Source organism: Mesocricetus auratus, unplaced genomic scaffold, assembly GCF_017639785.1.
Source record: "Mesocricetus auratus isolate SY011 unplaced genomic scaffold, BCM_Maur_2.0 Super-Scaffold_100007, whole genome shotgun sequence".
Taxonomy (NCBI): domain Eukaryota; kingdom Metazoa; phylum Chordata; class Mammalia; order Rodentia; family Cricetidae; genus Mesocricetus; species Mesocricetus auratus.
In genome coordinates this window covers 97,602,771-97,621,872 of record NW_024429191.1, presented here as the reverse complement: position 1 = coordinate 97,621,872, position 19,102 = coordinate 97,602,771, and the positions used below count along the sequence as shown (strand labels likewise).

General features: G+C 55.6%; 3 protein-coding genes across 11 annotated transcripts; 2 read left to right on the top strand and 1 right to left on the bottom strand.

Moving 5' to 3' along the window:
• Positions 1–3,276: 3,276 nt before the first annotated feature.
• Positions 3,277–10,080, top strand: Dus1l (dihydrouridine synthase 1 like). The gene is made up of 14 exons (XM_005069787.4): positions 3,277–3,733; positions 3,985–4,231; positions 4,758–4,866; positions 5,452–5,502; positions 5,962–6,074; positions 6,807–6,889; positions 7,139–7,242; positions 7,421–7,565; positions 7,778–7,874; positions 7,957–8,045; positions 8,557–8,702; positions 9,428–9,465; positions 9,555–9,630; positions 9,721–10,080. The coding sequence occupies exons 1-14, from the start codon at positions 3,726–3,728 to the stop codon at positions 9,858–9,860; spliced, it is 1,446 nt and encodes a 481-aa protein (XP_005069844.2). The 5' UTR covers positions 3,277–3,725; the 3' UTR covers positions 9,861–10,080.
• A 191-nt stretch (positions 10,081–10,271) lies between these two features.
• Gps1 (G protein pathway suppressor 1) lies at positions 10,272–15,482 on the bottom strand. 9 transcript variants are annotated; one of them, XM_005069789.4, is made up of 14 exons: positions 15,348–15,482; positions 14,404–14,496; positions 13,764–13,945; positions 12,973–13,149; positions 12,750–12,885; positions 12,587–12,664; positions 12,333–12,393; positions 11,831–11,916; positions 11,534–11,628; positions 11,340–11,445; positions 11,182–11,262; positions 10,960–11,097; positions 10,741–10,875; positions 10,272–10,667 (listed from the first exon to the last, which is right to left on the bottom strand). In XM_005069789.4, the coding sequence occupies exons 1-14, from the start codon at positions 15,378–15,380 to the stop codon at positions 10,593–10,595; spliced, it is 1,476 nt and encodes a 491-aa protein (XP_005069846.1). In that variant the 5' UTR covers positions 15,381–15,482; the 3' UTR covers positions 10,272–10,592. The 9 variants fall into 9 exon arrangements, with proteins under 9 accessions (XP_005069846.1, XP_021082661.1, XP_005069848.1 ...); XM_021227002.2 differs by having other exon boundaries at positions 12,333–12,390; XM_005069791.4 differs by having other exon boundaries at positions 12,973–13,137.
• On the top strand, positions 15,470–18,508 carry Rfng (RFNG O-fucosylpeptide 3-beta-N-acetylglucosaminyltransferase). The gene is made up of 8 exons (XM_005069792.4): positions 15,470–15,791; positions 15,920–15,968; positions 16,314–16,416; positions 16,522–16,675; positions 16,939–17,027; positions 17,111–17,276; positions 17,605–17,690; positions 17,789–18,508. The coding sequence occupies exons 1-8, from the start codon at positions 15,534–15,536 to the stop codon at positions 17,868–17,870; spliced, it is 987 nt and encodes a 328-aa protein (XP_005069849.1). The 5' UTR covers positions 15,470–15,533; the 3' UTR covers positions 17,871–18,508.
• The last annotated feature ends 594 nt before the right edge of the window (positions 18,509–19,102 follow it).

The window sequence follows — 19,102 nt, the reverse complement described above, 5'->3', positions numbered from 1 at the left end:
GAGATGATAGAGTTTCCAAGATTCACAAATAAATGAAAGTGAGCGCCTCGCTCTCGCTCTCAGATCTGACCTACAAGGACTAAAAGATGATTTTTAGCTCCAGGAGCAATTACACCAGGTAGAAGCTCAGATCTTTATAGAAAGGATCGGCAATGCTGGAAGTGCTGGAAGTGGATACTTCAAAGGGGTGTGCATTTTGTTCTCTCATTTTCTTTCCTTTAAAAAAAAAAAAACAAACAGATCTACCATATGACCCAACTATCCCACTTTTTTAATTACTTTCTTTTTTAAAAAATATTTTATTTATTATGTATGCAATCTTCTGCCTTCATGCCAGCAGAGGGCATTGGAGATCGTTCAAGGTGGTTGTGAGCCACTGTGTGGTTGCCGGGAATTGGACTCAGAACCTCTGGAAGAGCAGTCGGTGCTTAACCACTAAGCCATCTCTCCAGCCCCTTTCTTTCCTTTTTTCTTCTTGTTTGCCTTTTTTTGTTTGTTTTGTTTTGCTTTTCCAGAGGGGTTTTTTTTGTGTGACCCTGGCTGTCCTGGAACTTCCTTTGTAGACCAGGCTGTTCTCAAACTCAGAGAACTACCTGGCCCTTGCCTCCTGAATGCTGGGATTAAAGGCATGTGCTACCACCACCCAGCTCTTTATTTATTTTTTTTTAAGATTTATTTATTTATCACATATACACCAGATTGTAGATGGTTGTGAGCCACCATGTGGTTGCTGGGAATTGAACTCAAGACCTCTGGAAGAGCAGGCAGTGCTCTTAACCTCTGAGCCATCTCTCCAGCCCCCAGCTCTTTATTTTTTAAATAAAAATATTTATTTATTTTTATTTTTTAAATTTATTTATTACATATACAGTGTTCTGCCAGAAGAGGGCACCAGATTGACTTGTAGATGGTTGTGAGCCACCATTCGGTTGCTGGGAATTGAACTCAGGACCTCTGGAAGAACAGTCAGTGCTCTTAACCTCTGAGCCACCTCTCCAGCCCCAAAATATTTATTTATTTATTAATGTTATATATATATATGTAGTATTTTATCTGTATGTATGTCTGCATACTAGAAGGCACTGGATTCCATGGGACTACAGTTATAGACAGTTAGGCTGCCTTGTGTGTCCTGGGATTTGAAATAAGGACCTCTGGAAGAGAAGTGTGGTGGTTTGAAAGAAAAATAGCCCCAAAAGGGAGTGGCCCTATTAGAAGATGTGCCCTTGTTGAGTAGGTGTGGTCACATTGCTGAAATGTGGAGGCGGGCTTTGAGGCCTCATACATGCCCAAGCCACGCCCAGTGAGACAAACCACTTCCTATCGCCTGCTCGATGTAGGAATCTCAGTTACTTTCCCAGCGCCGCATCTGCCTGCCCCCCACCACGTCCCCCACCATGATGATAATGGAATGAACCTCTGAAACTGTAAGCCAGCCACCCCAATTAAATGTCTTCCTCTATAAGAGTTGCTATGGTCATGGTGTCTTCACAGCGACAGAAACCAAACATAAGCAGCAAATGCCCTTAACTGCTGAGCCATCTCTCTAGCCCCTCTTATTTTCCTTTTCTTTTTCTTTTTTTTTTTTTTTTTTTTTTTTTTTTGGTTTTTCGAGACAGGGTTTCTCTGTGGCTTTGGAGGCTGTCCTGGAACTCGCTTGGTAGTCCAGGCTGGTCTCGAACTCACAGAGATCCGCCTGCCTCTGCCTCCCGAGTGCTGGGATTAAAGGTGTGCGCCACCAACGCCCGGCTTCTTTTTCTTTTTTAAGATTTATTTATTTACTATGTATACAGTGTTCTGTCTGCATGCGTGCCTGCAGGCCAGACAAGGGCATCAGATCTCATTATAGACGGTTGTGAGCCGCCTTGTGGGTGCTGGGATTTGAACCTGGGTCCTCTGAAAGAGCAGCCAGTGCACTTAACCGCTGAGCCATCTCTCCAGCCCCCCTCTTATTTCCTTACAAGGCAGAAAATTAAAGTACCATAAGTGGCCTCTGTAAACATTACAAAATACCATTACAAATACACATCAGGCTGGAGAGCAGGACTCAGCGACACAATGTTTCTATAAGGTCTGTGGGGTTGAAAGTGTGACCACAGAGGAGAGAAGTGGAAACGTGGAAACTCAAGGTGCATGTATGCAGCCTTAGAACAATTAAGGAGTAGTATAATTAGTCAGACATGGTGGGACATGCCTTGAAATTTCTGTACTTGGGAGGCAGAGTCAGGTGGATCTCTGTGAGTTCCGGGCCACCAGCTGAAGATACATACAAGGTGAGACTATGTCTCAAAAAAAAAGAAAGAAAGAAAAAAAGAAAAAGAAAAAAGAAGAAAAAAAAGGAAAAAAAAGCAGTGAGATGAAGTAGTACAAGAATCCAACGGAGGAAATTAAATAAAGTACTACTACAAAGAAAAAAAATAACAGGATTTTTATGGCTGTGAAGAGACACCAAGGGAGAACATTTAATTGGAGTGACTCAATGACTCAATGGCTCAGGCTCAATGGCTCACCGGCCACTAAGCCTGACCTCAGTTCACGTCCTAGGATCCACAGGCAGAAGGACACAACTGACTCTGGCGAGTCGAGGTGCACGCACAGATAGCGAGTCCCAGACCAGCCAGGGCTGCACAGTGAGATCTTGCCTCAAGACGAGGAGGAGGAGGAGGAGGAGAAGAGCAATCAATCAACTAGCCCAATATCAGCCTGAGAACTCAGTGCCCAAACCAACACCATTTTTCTTTATGCATACCCCTTTGCTCTAGGAAGCTTCTCGTTACTCAAGGGCGGCCCAGACCCTGGGCTGGAGAGTCCGGAGTAGGGGGCCGGGTGTGTCAGCCACGCCAGCCACACCCTTTGAGAGGAAGGGACTGAGGGATGCTGGAAGAACCTGAGGCCAGGTCCGCTTTGATATGTTAAATAGGTACCTCGGCCGCTTGCAGCTTTTCCTATCCAGGATCTGGAGTAATAATTCTTTGCCACGTTTCCTATTGTGGTATTACACTGAATTTACATCTTTTGTCTGAAGAACCGAGGAATGCGTGCCGGAGAGGGGGTGGAGGTGGGAGGAACGGTTTCCCAGTGCCAATTGTCTGGAAGGGACAACGTGGCCCCGAGCATGCGCAGTCTCTACCTGCTCAGCTCCGGTTTCCACAAGGCCGGTCCCTTCGGCGGGGAGCTGCAGTTTCCGAGGATTTTTTTCGCCGCCGCACCGCAGACCGCGCGGAGGAGGACCTGGCAGTGCGCTTCCGGCTCCGGCACTTCCGGCAGCGGTGCGCTGAGTCTGAGCCGCGGTGCCGGGCGGCTGATGCCGCGTTCCTGCGGGTCCTCGTGGCTGCGCCGCGGGGAAGGCGGAGGCTCCGGGGCCTTGTGTGTCCCTTTCTTTGTAGCGTGCCCGCAGCCACAAGCCCTCGTGGAGCCCCAACAGCGCGGGAAGTAGTCCTAATTCGAGCCCCTTCGTCGTCTACCGGGAGCAACCTCGGCCCCCTGACCAGCCCAAGGGACAGGGTCAGAGCAGGAGGCTCTGGGCCCGGCCAGGAAGGGGGCCTGGTGGGCTGACGTGCTCGCTGGCTCTCCCTGCCCGAGATCCGGGGCGGCGCCAGGTCTCCTGCAGCTGGCGGTCTCACCTGGCCGGGTCCCGCCCGCAGGGGCGCAAGTTCGTTGTTCGGGCACCGACCTGTTTATCTTCCACACCAGTTCCACCAAGCTGGCATTGAATCCAGTAGCAAATGAGGGGGTAAGGTCCAGAGAGGGTGAGTGACATGTTAGGGTCACTGCTAGAAGGGGCGGCGGCGGCGGGAGGGATGGGGCAGCTCGACCATGCCATGCCTGCTGTCCACACCTTCCGCGTGTGCGCGTGTGTTTGGGAGAGCCGGCAGCAATAACTGACGAGAGTGGCCAACCCCTTTTAGTTAAACTTTGTACCCTTCAGGGGTATGGTGGTATACGATGGCTGAAATGACAGCCCGGTCCCTCTTTTGCCTTTAGTGTGGAGAGGATGCCCAAGCTGCAGGGTTTTGAGTTTTGGAGCCGCACCCTGGGAGGTGCCCGACATGTGGTGGCGCCCATGGTGGACCAGAGTGAGCTGGCTTGGAGACTGCTGAGCCGCCGCCATGGAGCCCAACTCTGCTACACCCCTATGCTGCACGCCCAGGTCTTCGTTAGAGATGCTAACTATCGGAAAGAGAACCTGTACTGTGAAGTATGCCCTGAGGACAGGCCTCTCATTGTGCAGGTGGGCGGAGGGACAATGGCTACAAGCTCCAGACCCTCCATGCGTGGAGAGAGCATCCCCAAGCTTTCATACCCTGGAGGAGGGGCGGGAGTGTGTGTGTGGAGGGAGTGATACATGCAGTGGGAAACAGTTGCTGGATGAACTCTCAAAACTGGGCTCCTCTCTGGGAACTAGCCTAAGTCCTGGTGAAGGGACAGCTAGGACGGTGTGAGGGGTTTGCAGCCCCGGTGTCATCTTGATAACTTCCCGTCAGTCTGATGCCCTCCTGTCTCAGAACAGTTATCATTCAGTTCTTTAGAGGTCTTTGCCGGCAGCTTCTGTTACGCATCCAAAGAAATGGCCACGCACATATAACTCACGTTCCTAGTGGTGTGAGACATTTCCTGCTTTACATTGTTGTCAGTGTCGGAAAGACGGCAGCTGATCGAGTCACCATGGGGCTCCTCACAGGACCGGGTGGCCTGGGCTCTTGGGAGAGTCTTCTTGGGCCTGGTCTGACCATGGATGACATTCATGTCTTCTTCAGTTCTGTGCCAATGACCCAGAGGTGTTTGTCCAGGCAGCTCTCCTGGCACAAGATTACTGTGACGCCATTGACCTCAATTTGGGCTGCCCACAGATGATCGCCAAGAGAGGTGAGGTCTTTTCTGTGGTTCTGTGTTGACACGGGCCTCCAAATACGGGGGTCCAGACCTGGGTGAGCTTGGGTGTGGGTGGACGTGGGGAGAGTCAATCCCTGCCTCTGTGGTAGCACCTGTAGCCAGCAAGCAGCCTTTTTCTGGGTTAGTTGTCCTGGAAAGTGGCTGTTGTCAGGTACTTGACTGGGGACTAGGCTCTGCTGGCCACATAGATACCCTCTAAATAAATGTGGCCGGCTGGTGGGAGGCCCGTGGCTCTGCAGTACCACAGAGGCACACCGGGCCCCCAGCCAGGCACTACTGACCTTAGGCTGTGTAGCTGACTTTTGAGTTTTGACAGCTGGGCAGATAGAGCTCCCAAGTCAGGTAGGTGTGTTGACAGACTGCTTAACTTCGTTTTCACCCCTGCTCCAGACAGAGACAGTACTGACTTTGGGGAATCCCGCCTGTGTGAAGGTTGGGGCTCATATTACATAGCCTAGCCGTAGAGTCCTCTCTGTATTCTGAGGAGCTGGCCTAGTAAAGGGTTTGTGGCAGCGTGGAGGCAAAAGAGTGACACTGGGCCATGCTCACCCTCTACAGGTCACTACGGCGCCTTTCTGCAGGAGGAATGGGATCTTCTGCAAAGAATGAGTGAGTCGGCTGCGAGCCACTGTGCCAGCAAGTGAAGGAGTCCCGGAGACAGTCTGGCCGGGGCTTGCAAGCACAAGCTGCGTGGTTGGGAGCTCAGGAGAGGACAGTGGTGATCCCTCTAGGGGCTCTTGGCCACAGCACTTTCCCTCCTGGAGGGAGGTGACTATAGAGTCCCCTGGCCTATACCAGCTGTCCCCTTAGAACCAGACTTTATGTAGTAGGACAGTGCTCCTACACGGGGACGGCCAGGTCTGTTGGGTGCCGCTTCTCATTGGAAGCCAGCACAGGCCCACGTCACATGTGAAAACAAGGAAAACCCGAGGGCATGTGCCAAGAGTACGCCCCTAGAACTGCTTTTTTGGCATTGCTGGTGTGGTTTTGTGGGTCTGGCATGTAGGGACTTGGGCCACTTTGGAGTAGGATTGTGATTCCCTCAGAGGCCACCTTTTCTTTCCTCAGTTATGTTGGCTCATGAGAGGCTCTCTGTTCCTGTCACGTGCAAAATCCGCGTCTTCCCAGAGATTGAAAAGACAGTGAGGTACGCCCAGATGCTGGAAAAGGCCGGCTGTCAGGTGAGGGCCATGGCTCCCATGAGTGGCTGTTGGGATCCAGCAGGCAATCTGGCCTCACATTCCAGCGCTCTCTGTCAGCTCTCCCTGACCGTCTTCCAAGACCAGAGATGGCTTTTGTTCCTCCCGCAGCTCGGGTGGGGGCTGCATCTAAGTTTCTGTGGGCAGGGCAGGGCAATGGATGGGGTTTTTCTGTGTAACAACTCTATCCTGGAACTTGCCACGTAGACCAGGCTGGCCTTGAACTCACAGAGATCTGCCTGCCTCTGCCTCTGGAGTGCTGGGATTAAAGGTGTGTGCCACCACTGCCCAGCTTCCAGGACCTTCTTGAATGGTGAAGTCAGTATCCAGCTTCTCTGGAAGTATAGGATAAGCCGCAGGGTATCAGACCTGGTGCTCTTCCCCAGCCCTGATGTTGGGCCTGGTCAAGTGTGCTCTGAGACATGTAGCTTCGGGAAGCATCAGGAGCCACCCTCAGCACCCTGCATCTTGAGTTCTTCCAAACGTTTCCTGTACTCAGGATCCTGGCGCTTATGTATGTTTTGTAATCGCAGCCTGGGGCTCCTCCACAGGGCCACGGCTCTCAAGACCCTGGGGGCCAAGGACAGATCCAAGCCAAGCCAGCCCTTGTTCTTCCCCACAGCATGGAAAGCTGAGAAACTTGAGCAGGTCCCTTATAATTGGTTTGGGACCTTGGCCCAGAGCCAGGCTGAACCGAGTGTTGGTCTGTTCTAGTTGCTTACTGTGCATGGGCGCACCAAGGAGCAGAAGGGGCCCATGGCCGGGACAGCCTCCTGGGAACACATCAAGGCAGTTAGGTGAGTGGATACAGTAGGTTGGGTGCAATCATTGGTCCCATGGGCTTTGTGGAAGGAACATAAACCTAGCCGCACACCTTGGGGTGTTTAGCATTACTTGATGTCCTGTAACTATCCAGGAGGGAAGGCAGCAATACCATAGAAGGCAAGGTGTCTCGGCGAGGCGGAACTTGGTGGTCGGTCCTCTGGCCCTCCCGGCTCAGCACTGCCATGGCATGGCGTAGGATTAGGCTTCTCCTCCCTCTACAGGAAGGCTGTGGGAATCCCAGTGTTTGCAAATGGGAACATCCGGTGCCTGCAGGATGTGGAGCGGTGCATCCAGGACACGGGTGTGCAAGGGGTCATGAGTGCAGGTGAGCAGATGGATGACTCGGCCTTGTTCTGTCCTTGTAGACCTGTTTAAGTAGACGGTGCCCACTGTCCTGTCTGCTCCAAGCAGCCCAGACCCTCAGACTTGCCAACCCTATAGCTAGCCAGCGACCTGAGTGGCCAGGAAGGTGTTCTAGGCTTTCTTCCCTCCACGCTTCCCAGAAGGTAACCTTCACAATCCTGCCCTGTTTGAGGGCCGGAGCCCTGCTGTGTGGGAGCTGGCTGAGGAGTACCTGGACATTGTACAACAGCACCCTTGCCCACTGTCCTACGTCCGGGCCCATCTCTTCAAGCTGTGGCACCACACGTGAGTTGCTCCTTGGGTAGGAGTTGTCAGTGGATCTCCCTAAGCACTGCCATAGCCCTGCCTGGAGTGTTCTGTGGTCTTCCCGAAGCAACTTGCCACCAACTGGTGGCTTGGCAGTGAGGTGGGGCAGGAGCCTGGGTGGGAAGAGATGTTGGCTGCGTGCCCAGCACTTGGCTCAGGTGGTGACTGGGAGTGACAGGCATCTGCCTCAGGCTGCAGGTCCATCAGCAGCTTCGAGAGGAGCTGGCCAAAGTGAAGACCCTGGAGGGCGTGGCTGCTGTGAGCCAGGCGCTAAAGCTTCGGTGCCAGGCAGGTGCAGGGCTGTGGGAGCCCAGCAGGTTCTGTAGTGGGCCACCAGCTTAGGTCTTTGACGGGCCCTGGGCCTTTGCAGGAGGACATGTCCAGGCAGCAGGAAGGAGTGAGGCCAGCTGGCAACCTGGCTGATTTCCACTGGATCTGCCAGCCCTACATCCGGCCAGGGTGAGCTAAGTCAACCTACAGTGGGATACACATAGGGGCCCTTTGCCATTTCCTCTAGTCGCTAAGACATGTCTCTGCTCTGAGTGAAGGAGAAGCTTTGTGTGGACAAAGTGCTTTGGGTACTTACCCAAGATCCTTTAGTCCTGTGTGGCTTTGTCCTTGGGGTTAACAGGTAGACTCTGGGGCTAGAATCTCCAAAGTGTACAGACTGACAGATGCAATCACAGCCTGCCTGGGCTCAGTGGTGCAGACCCTGGGTCCCTGGACTTCAGCTGTCATTCCAGGAAGGTTTAATCTCTGTTAGCTACTGTATCCTTGGACAGGCCCTCTTTGCCTGGGCTTAAGAATAGTTACTTGGGATGGATGGGAGGAAATGCATGTCCTTGGCACCAGTGCCCTCCATGGCTATCCAGCCCCTCTTTGCCCTGGGACCCCACTTGAGATCTGCTAGCCCTGAACTGATCACATTTTATGGGTGTCTTTGGTTCTGCCCACTGCCCTTTCCCTTCAGACCTAAGGAAGGGAGCAAGGAGAATAGTGGTGGTCGAAGCAAGCGGGCTCTGGAGGAAGAAGAGGGCAGCATGGACGGCTTGTCCAAGAATAAGCTGAAGAAACAGCTGAGGAACCCTCACAAAACCTTCGACCCTTCCCTGAAACGTAAGTGCTACTCTTGCATGGGGCTGAGGCAGTCTGAGAGCTTCTGAGGATCTTGACACAAACAGATGCAGACTCAGGACTTTTCAGTATGGTTTCTAAGTGTGCAGCTTTGAGGTCTTAGTCCAGTGCATTGTCTTCTGTGCACTGGTCATTTTGGCAACCTGGGCTCTTACACTCAGCTGCTTCCCAGGAGTTCAGCAGTCTGGTGGCAGCTCCTTGGGAGTTTTAGCTGGCAGCTTTGCAAGCCTGGGGAGATAGCAGGAAGGACCCTATCACAGCCCTTTTATATGGGAAATGCCATAGTAGTTTCTGCCTGCGGTTCTGCACCACAGCAAGTGGGGCATTAGGACGGGTTCTGATTTTAGCTCTTTTCATTGTTTGTTTCTGGCGACAGGTCTCACTCTACAGTCCAGGCTGCCGTGGATCTCACTGTGAGGCCACACTGACCTCATACTTAGCAACAGAGTGCTAGGATTGCACCACACCTGGCTGCCCTTTTTTTGGTGGGTGGCATGGTAACAGACCACGGGCTGGGATAGTTAGCCTACCTGTTTCTCGTTCATTTCCAGCAAGGCCAGGCTCACTGTGCCGTGTCACACATAACTAGTCACATCCTCAATCTGCTGGCCCAGGTGGCCGCAGCAAGATTTGTAGAGGTGGGTGGCAGCCAGTCACCCTGGCTTGCCACATGTTCATCTCATTCAACCAGCCCTTTTTCCCCCCAGCCAAATATGCCAAGTGTGACCAGTGTGGAAATCCAAAGGTGAGCTGGCCCTCCTGTTGCTCTGCCTACCTCAGACTCTAGCCTGGGCATGGGCGTTGGCCTCAGTTCACTAGCTCTCTTGTACACAGGGCAATCGATGTGTGTTTAACCTGTGCCGCGGCTGCTGCAAGAAGCGAGCATTCAGAGAGACAGCAGACTGCCCAGGTGAGGATGCTGCCTGCCTGCCTGCTGCAACCAGCCCATCCACCCCCGGGCAGCTCCTAACCACCATCCCTCTCTTGCCCCCCTTGTCAGGCCATGGATTGCTTTTTAAGACCAAATTAGAGAAGTCTCTGGCCTGGAAAGAGACCCAGCCTGGGCTGCAGGAACCTCAGCAGGTGAGGCCTGGAACACCAGGTGGTTTCTCTGAAGTCATGGGTAGTGCCCTAGCCTGAAAGCCAGCAAGAGCCATCTCCATCCCAGGACAGCCACAGAAGCCTAGACACTCTTAAGGAAATGCCTTTACTCAGGGAATCTCCTATTTGACACAGAAGGACATGCTGGTGTCTTTAGGCGGGGGCCTGGCAATGTTGTACCAAGGCTACCTTGGCTGGACTTGCCCGGTTCTCACAACTGTGTTTCCAGCACTGAACAATAAACCATTTCAGAGATGCATTTGCAGAGATCTAATAATGGCCTATGTCTGCTGCTCCCAGCCCTCATCCAAGGTCCACTGAGCCAGGAGAGCAGGCTCCTTGGGAGTCAGGAACAGTATGAAGTGAGTGGGGCACTCCCTGCCGTTTCTGAGTGGTCAGAGTATCCAGGGGATTGCCCTGGATAAAGCAGAAAGGAACAGAGCCTGGGGCAATGATCAATCTAGACTTTAATGGACTACACTGCTGCAGTCACAACTACACATGGACAGGAGGGGTTTGAGGTTCCCCTACCTGGGCATTGCACACGGTCTGTTTCGTTGGGTCAGAAACCTAGAATCAGGCCTGAGTGGCCATAATGGGCAGCTTGCCTGCCACAGCAGAGAATACCTCAAGAGTGGAAGGGCCAGGCTGCACTACTGAACCACACACAGTCCGGAGCCTCCTCTTGAGGAAAGCAGGCAGGAGGCCCAGGTGCTGCTCCCATGGGCAGGGTAGGAGTGCAGACCACACTCAAGGTCAGGGAGATGCCTTTTACATGTTGGTGCTCATCCGTGACTGGCTGTTGGCTGGAGTCAGCTCCCCTTGGCTCCCTTCTCTAGGAGGAGACTGCAGTGGACAGGGAGGGTTCAGTGGAGGCTGTGTAAGTGCTGCTCGTTCCTTCACACCCCAGGCTGCTCACCTTGACATGGATCTGGTTGCGCAGCACAGCTGCCCTCAGAATCATGGCTTTGGCACGTCGTTGGAACTCCTTGCCCATCAGCAGGGACTTCTCAAAGGTGGTGCTGCGCTGATCCACGTCTCGAGCATACAGTATCTGTACAGGCATGGGAGAAGGTTCACAATGGCCCAGCAGGTCTCCACACCACACACTCCCAGCAGCCCAGCCCTGCCTACCCACCTTGCTGTGTGAATCGATGCGGGCATTAATGAGCCCCTCCAGGATGAGCTGCGTTAGCTCATCCTCCAGGGCTGCAACTGTCGTGTTGAAGGCTGCAGCCATCTTGTGCATATCAGCTGACACGTAGGGGCTGAAGTACTACAGGACAGAAGCCACAAGCTGTCCACTGCTCCACAGAATGTCTGCATCCCACACAGCTATGTCACCCCCTCTTCTACTCACTTGAATGAGGGCCCGGTTGCGAATCTGAGTATACAGTGTCCTGACGTGGGGGGCCAGGTACATGTCCAAGAGCAGGTTGTCCTGCAGAGGAGAACGTGTCAGTGACCCTGAGGCACAATCTGGCCCAGTCTCAATGTGACTATACCCTTGTCCCTTACCTTCATCTCATCCAACATCTTCAAGCATGAAGCATACTTGGACTCATAAAATTTGAAGATGATGTCTCTGACCTGTGGCTCCAGCTCCAGGAACAACTTGAAGGAGCTGAGGAGACCAGACTGTTAGCTAAGAAGGGACAGAAGGGACTGAACCTGGGCAGGAACAGAAGGTAGGAGCCCGCCATCCAATTTACCTGCTGGAGATGACATTGCGTTGCAGCTCCTGCCGGTCAAAAGTGGCTAAGGCACACAGGCCACCGTAGACAGCCACATTGCTGGGGGACAGCAGCTGAGGGGCAGGAGGGGAGGCGGGGTCCTGGTCACTGGTGTACAGACCAAGGAGGGAGGCCAGAGTTGGGCCTGGCCTGCCCTTCCCTCTACCCACTCAGAATGCTTAGACCTCGCTCGAGAGGTTAACAGCTCAATCCGTGAGCCCTCACTTCCTCTTACTGACTTGGACAAGGTGAAGAGTTCCATATGCCCCTCCTCACCTCTGGGAAGTCGCAGTGATCAAAAGAAGCCAGAAGGAAGCACTTAGCGGCTTGCTTATACTTCCGTGCAGCCAGCTCAGCCAGGCCTAGAAGGGGACCAGAGAGGAGACCAATGAAGCTAGGCTATTTAGAGGAGGTTGCTAGAGCCCTAGGAGACCATGGTCATCAGTGGATAGCCCCATTGGCCTCTTTCCACCAATATTCCTCAGTTTAGGGACAGAAATCCTGTTAGTAACAGCATCTAACTAAAGATATTCCTGTAACTTAGGTGTCTGTAGGAAAATCTCAATGCCCTTAACATATAGCCAGGCTCAGGAACCAGCTCATTTACTTCCCCAGGTCCCACCAGCTTTTCTGCTTGAACTTGAAGCAAGTGCCACACAGAGAGAGACACAGACACACACCAATGCCCTGAAGCCTGCCAGCACTCTATCTCCTGCTATTTCTCCAAGGTGGGCCCTGTCTGAAGGTTATAAGGGCTTGAGGTGGCTGGAAGCCTCACCTGCAGCACACTTGAGCTTGGTGAGGATGGCTTGGGTCTGGCTGTCCCGCTCTCCACGCTGCTACAGGGGAAGGCAACAGACATGAGAGGCCCCCTACCCTGCCCTCCTCATTCAAGGAGCTCTACTTCCTGTCCCCAACCTACCCTGAGAAGGGACAAGAGTACGCTCAAAAGGAGGTTGGGGTAAAATGGGTATGGGGGGCTACCAGGGGACCAGACTACTTAGGCAGAGTGTCTGTGGAGGTGGACCTTACCTCAGCAATCTCTGGAGTGGACTCAGCCTTGCTGACATAGCTTAACACATGAGACCAATTTTGCAAGTAGACGCTGACCTGGCAGATGAGTAGGCAAGGCCAGACTAAGTCTAGGTTGCCTTTTGTGGGCCCTCCATGCCTACCCACCTGTCACCCAGGCCACCTTAATGACGTTGAGGCACATGTTGATGACATGCTTAGCGCTGGTGCAGTAGTCCCGGGCTCGAGAGTAACATTTGAGGGCATTGCTGAGGTCCCCACAGTCCAGGTAGTGATCACCCAGGTCATCATGGCCACGCCTGTAGGCCTGGCAATGAGTGGACACTGGTCGAGGGACCAGCCAGGCCCCGCCCCAGCCCCGCCCCCACCCACGTGCAGTCCAGCACCTGATGCTCTCTTTGATAGAATTGCCCTTGTAATTCTTCAAGTCTGTGTCCAGCTTCTCCAGTTTCAGCAGGGCCTTCTTCCGAGTGGCCTCCACCCAGGCTGTGTCCAGGGGTGGGGGCTCCACTCCACTCTCGGGGATGGCATCCGGCGCATTCTGCAGTTCCCTGAGGGATAACCTAGCCATCAGGACAGTGACAACCTCAAGGACCAGGGAGGAAGGGAAGAGGACATCACAAGCCTGTGTCTATCTTTTGCCCCACCCAAAGGACCCAATCTGTACCAGGGGCAGAGATAATTCCCAACCTAGGACCCCACAGTACGATAGGGAGGTTTAATTGAGGGTGAGAGGTTTTGACCCAGGCGTGTGTCCCCCCCCACACACACCAAAGGACAGCTACACTAGGTTCTCAATGATTAAGTATCCCAGTTGTCTACACAGAGGCAAAGGAAGCCAGGAGAGGGAAAACAGGGCCTGCTAATGATTCCCCGCCACTTGGAGTTAACATGTTCACGCCTCCCATGTGCAGAGGTACATGACAGGGCCATCACAGTGCACAGTGGGGCACAGGTCATGATGACAGGAGTACAGGAAGGCCCCACCAGAGCCGGGAGGTGGCGCACGCCTTTAATCCCAGCACTCGGGAGGCGGAGGCAGGCGGATCTCTGTGAGTTCGAGGCCAGGCTGGACCGACAGCCTCCAAAACAATACAGAAAAACCCTGTCTCATAAAACCAAAAAAAAAAAAAAAGGCCCTGCCAGACTTGGTCACTTGCCCCTTCCGAGGCCTTACCTGGTAGCCTCAGAGAGTTTCCGGTGGATCTCTTCATACATATCCACATTGAAGGTCCTTTGCACGAAGGACAGGGCCATTTTCAAGGCCTCCACCCGCAGAGGAGGGCAACGGTCAGCGATAAACTGCAGCCGCTCAATGCGCATCAGGCCGCTGTAGCTGGCTGCATACTGCTCCAGATCCTGGGGTGGGAGGAGATGGGGGTAAGCAAGGACCCAACAGCTTGAGCCGGAGTACACTATCCTTCCTTAGGCCTTGGGCCCACAGAATCGACTACCTTCCCAGATAGATTCTGGGAAGACATCACTGGGGTGGACCGAGGACCTTCAGCTCAAGCTCTGCACTGGAAAGTGGGAACCTGGGCATACCCTAACAAGTTGCGAATAGACCTCTGCTTCACACCGTGTCTCAATGGGGCTGGCTCCCTCTAAGAGGGTGCAGAGTCTTAGACCCACCTGAGACCCCAACATAGGCAGGCAAATGCAAACCCAGTTTCGTGGCTCAGGAAAAAAAATGTGACTAAAGTGGTTGCTAAGAATCACCAATCTCCCCAAGCTATCCACTACAGTGGGGCGTCTGACTTGGGTCCCTCAACAGACCCGAGCCGCCAGCAGTTCTCCCCACACGCGAGGATCCGTACCAGGGTAGGGTTCTCCACCACGTAGTTCACATCAGGTGCGTTCTGGGGGTCTTCCTGGGGATCCACATCAATCTGCATGGGCTCCACAGCCCCCTGCAATGTAGAAAGAGCACCTTGACGCACGGCGCCAGGGAGGGCAGGGGGGTGGCTCCTGTCTTCCGTGGTCAGTTCTATCCAAGATTTCCCAAGGCACAACCGCACTGATCTCCCACAGGTGCTGGTCGCCAGGTGCCCTCGTTAGCTCTCCCACTCAGGTGTTTGAGCACGACTCTCTGACTGACTGACTTCAGGTGCCCGCAAGCGCTCCCAGCCGCCATACGGATGCAGCTTCCTCCGGGCCACAGAAAACAAAAATAGATGGGACAGCCCATCTGCAGAAGTCGGGAGAGCCAAAGCAGACAGGCCGCGACGCGGAAGAGGTCGGCCGAGGGCTCGAGGGGCCAAAGGGCCCCGAGCGAGCGCCCCCGGAGGGCGGCTTCCCGCAGGGCGAGCAGCGGTACCTCGGAAAGCAGCGTGCAGGCCGACAGGCTGATACTCAGGTTGTAGTCGCCCGACGTGCCGGGCCGCAAGTCCGACCTGCTGTGCGCTGGGCTGCGGCTCAGGTCGGAGGCCGACGACGAGGCAGAGCTGGGCGCCGGGCTGCCCCGCATCCTGGCCTGACGCACCTCTCCCCGGCAGCCAGCACCAGCACCAGCACCAGCACCAGCACCAGCACCAGCACCAGCACCAGCACCAGCACCAGCACGAAAAAGCGTTGGCGCGCGAGGCGGGGGCGGGGCGGGGGCCGGAGCCCAGAGCGGCCCGCGAGGCTGGCGATGCTGGCGATGCTCGCGCGCCTAGGCCAGAGCCGCGAGCCCCGCCCCGCCCCGCCCGCCGCCGGCCCCGCCCACCAGGCCCGACCTGGACCGAACCGCCGCGCGGCGAGCGCAGCCGCCAACCCCTACCTGCAAGTTAAACACCTGAACCGGCAGCGGCATCTTCCACCCCCGGCGCCGCAGAGCGACGTTCACTTCCGGGGCGCGGGCCGCGGCCGTCAGTTCCGGGTCAAGACGCGGGGCGGGGCGCTAGTCACTCTTAAAGGGGCCGCCGCACTCTCAGGCGGGCGCCCAGCGCCCGGGCCGGGCGATCGTATGAGCCGCGTGCGGGGGGTGCTGTGCCGGGCCTGCCTCGCGCTGGCCGCGGTCCTGGCTGTGTTGCTGCTGCTGCCGCTGCCGCTGCCTCGCGCGCTCACACCGGACCCCGGTCGGATCGCGACCCCTGGTCTGAACCTCGAGGTCTCCCGCCTGCAGCCCGACGACGTCTTCATCGCAGTCAAGACCACTCGGAGGAACCACGGCCCGCGCCTGAGGCTGCTGCTGCGCACCTGGATCTCACGAGCCCCACGGCAGGTGCGCGCCCCGCCGCCCGCGCAGGTTCCTGGATCCCGGGCAACCACACCCCACCCCCGCACCCCTGTGCCCGGGGTCCCGCACTTGCTCCCAGACCCCCTCGCTGCTCACGGTGTTTTCTCCCACAGACGTTCATCTTCACCGATGGTGACGATCCTGAGCTCCAGCTGCTGGCAGGTGAGAAGTTCCCCTGGACTGAATTGTAGCTACTGTGGCCATTCTGTTCCTTGACTATAGTCACACAGCTGGTGGGGGGGGGGCGCAGAGCCAGGACACCCATCCATGGCCAGTCCACCGTCCAGTGCCCATTCTTCCAGTCGTCAGATTCCCCAGTTTCCCGGCAGGGTGCCACTGGCCAATGTCACCCACATTCCTCAAGGAAGCAATCGTCATCTCTTTCCAAATGAGGGCTGTGGTGGGGCTACCTTTGAACCTGGTCCGGTGGCTGCACAGGCATAGCCCAGCCTGAACCCCAAGGAGGCAAGCTGCAAGTCAACCCTCACATTTCCCGTTCCCGTGCAGGCGGCCGCATGATCAACACCAATTGCTCTGCCGTGCGCACCCGCCAAGCACTGTGCTGTAAAATGTCGGTGGAATACGATAAGTTCATAGAATCTGGACGAAAGTAAGTAACCTCACCCATCAGAGAACCCAGACTAAGCGTGGTGGGGGGCTCCCACCCAAATGGGGGGCGGGTCTCAGCGCACCGGCCCTCTCCCTCCGCCTTCAGATGGTTCTGCCACGTGGACGACGACAACTATGTGAACCCCGAAAGCCTGCTGCACCTGCTCTCCACCTTCTCTTCCAACCAGGACGTCTACCTGGGGCGACCCAGTCTGGACCACCCCATCGAGGCCACCGAGAGGGTCCAGGGCGGCGGCACCGTGAGTGCTGGGCTGACACCCTCCCTGAGGCTGACTCAGTGAATGCTTGCAAGCGTGAGAATAGGCTAAGACGGGCGTGGGCCAGGGACCCTGGGTCCAGGCCCCACGGAGCTGGCAAATCAGGCGTAGTGACTTGTTGGGAACACCCTATGCCTCCGCAGACTCTCCTACACGGTAGCCCAGGATGGCATGATTCAGCTGGAGGGTTGATGGTGAAGAGCCCTATCCTTGGGCACCCTTGACCAAGCTTTCCCTTTTTCCAGTCAAACACAGTGAAGTTCTGGTTTGCTACTGGTGGGGCTGGGTTCTGCCTGAGCAGGGGTCTTGCCCTCAAAATGAGTCCATGGGCCAGGTAAGCGGGAGATGGGGAGCCCCAGCGGCCTGGCTCTGGGGGTTGCTAAGGGCTGCAGAGGTGCTGACTGCCCTACCCTCCAGCCTAGGCAGTTTCATGAGCACAGCCGAGCGGGTACGGCTGCCTGATGACTGCACGGTAGGCTACATCGTGGAAGGGCTTCTGGGTGCCCGACTGCTTCGCAGTACCCTATTTCATTCCCACCTGGAGAACCTGCAGAGGCTGCCATCCGACGCCATTCTGCAGCAGGTAGAAGACACCCCCGGCCCGAGCCATAACCTCACTCCCACAAGGGCCCCGCCTGTCTCCCAGGGGGGGTCTCCCAGTTGTCCAGGGCTCCGGAGAGGGCTAGCCTCGGGATAGTCTTGTCCCTGGGGAGTGGACCCTGGGCCGAGGCCTTGCCTGCTGAATGGAGGGCCCTCAGGAGCAGAGAGGCTCATGGGAAGTCCAGAGGGGCTTCTGTACAAAGGGCCACTATCTTGGGTCCCTGAGTCTGAGGGGCGAGGGAAGTTTCCTCTACCGGGTAGAGTACTTGAGAGGAAGAACTGACCCTCGCTCTCCTCGATCCCTCCCCCAGGTCACCCTGAGCTATGGGGGTCCCGAGAACCCACGTAACGTGGTGAATGTGGCCGGAAGTTTCAGTATACAACAGGACCCTACGAGGTGATTGGGCAGGGGGGGGGGGAGGACCACGGGACACACAACGACTCTGCCGTCAGTCCGCTGCCCGGCAGGCCCGACCTCCCTTCTTCCCCTGACAGGTTTCAGTCTGTGCATTGCCTTCTCTACCCAGACACCCACTGGTGTCCTACGAAGAACAGGGGTGAGGTAGCTCTTCATTAACCGACGGCCCCCCCCCTGGTGGCTGCTCCACCCGGCTTGCTCAGGCCTTGGGCTCAAGCAATCAGCAGAAGATGAGGCTGCTTGAAGACCTCCCACGATCCCCCTTCCAGTTAGACACCAGGTAACCTCGGGAAAGTGAGGACAGCGGGCTGTGCGTGCCGGAGATCATCCAGGAACACCGAGAATGGGCAAATGCCACTGAGCCGCAGATGCCTAAGCCCAGCCCGAAGGTCTTCCCATGGATAAGGTCTTCCACCCCAGTGACTGTGGCGCAGGAGGGGACCGGTTCCCAACCTCCCACAGCTGCAGCTTGTCCTCACCTACAGAAGACGGTGCGGGGTGGGCTGGTCATCAAGGACTGGGCTCCAGGCCTGGCCGCAGACTCTTCCTGGAGGGCTCGCAGGACCACTGTCCAAACCCAGAAATGTGCAGACTACCCGGCCAGTGGATGCCCCAAAGGCTGTACTTCCATTACCTCAACCCTTGGCCCTCCCCGAGTCTCCCACAAACCAACAGCACAGTGAGAGCTGTTCCTTTAGGCCCCTCGGGAGCGAGGTGCAGACCCAGCCACCTTCTACGGGGGGTGCGCTGCGGGGAAGTGGCGGCAGGACTGAGTAAAGGCTTCTTTGTCATTCTTAGTTTGGTTCCTCTTGTACTAAGTGACCCCAAGGCACCTGGCAGGCTCAGCTTCGAAGATGTCTACAGGGCACGTTCCTCCAGGGAGGCCTGACCCCACAGCACCGCCCACCTCCTTCACGCTCCGTACCATAAGGCCAAGCAGGACTACAGAGTGGTTTCTCTCAGCACACATGATGGAGCATGACTGCCGTGTGCATAACTGCCCGAGTGTAAAGGCCTGCATGGACCACAGGTGTTTTGTGCATGGGTATGCTGGTTATATGGGAGTGTGTGGGCGTGGCTGCTGTGTGCGTGAATGTGTCTGGGGACATGGGAGTGTATGGGCATAGCTGATAAGTGTCTGAGTCTGCCTGTGTACATGGGCACTTGTATAGTGTTTGTGTGAGCATACTGAAAAAGGGTGTGTGCCCTGAACCCTGCCCACGTGTGCACATGTGTGTTGGTGTGTGTGTAAGTGCGACTTGATGGTCCCTGGCTTAGGATGGTTCAACTTCAACTTAGGACTTCGTTTTTTTGTTTTGTTCTGTTTCAGACAGGGTCTTCTTTTGTAGCCCTAGCTGTACTGGAGCTTGCTATGTAGACCAGATGAACCT

Coding starts and splice junctions, on each gene's coding strand:
- Dus1l (XM_005069787.4), top strand. Junction 7,875..7,956: donor CGCTAAAGCTTCGGTGCCAG/GCAGGTGCAGGG, acceptor GGGCCTTTGCAG/GAGGACATGTCCAGGCAGCA. Junction 8,703..9,427: donor CTTCGACCCTTCCCTGAAAC/GTAAGTGCTACT, acceptor TTTTCCCCCCAG/CCAAATATGCCAAGTGTGAC.
- Gps1 (XM_013113367.3), bottom strand. CDS start 15,053: ATGCGGGGCAGCCCGGCGCCCAGCTCTGCCTCGTCGTCGGCCTCCGAC. Junction 11,629..11,830: donor ATCACTGCGACTTCCCAGAG/GTGAGGAGGGGC, acceptor CCTGCCCCTCAG/CTGCTGTCCCCCAGCAATGT. Junction 11,263..11,339: donor AGATGTTGGATGAGATGAAG/GTAAGGGACAAG, acceptor TCTCCTCTGCAG/GACAACCTGCTCTTGGACAT.
- Rfng (XM_005069792.4), top strand. CDS start 15,534: ATGAGCCGCGTGCGGGGGGTGCTGTGCCGGGCCTGCCTCGCGCTGGCC. Junction 15,969..16,313: donor TGAGCTCCAGCTGCTGGCAG/GTGAGAAGTTCC, acceptor GTTCCCGTGCAG/GCGGCCGCATGATCAACACC. Junction 17,691..17,788: donor ATACAACAGGACCCTACGAG/GTGATTGGGCAG, acceptor TTCCCCTGACAG/GTTTCAGTCTGTGCATTGCC.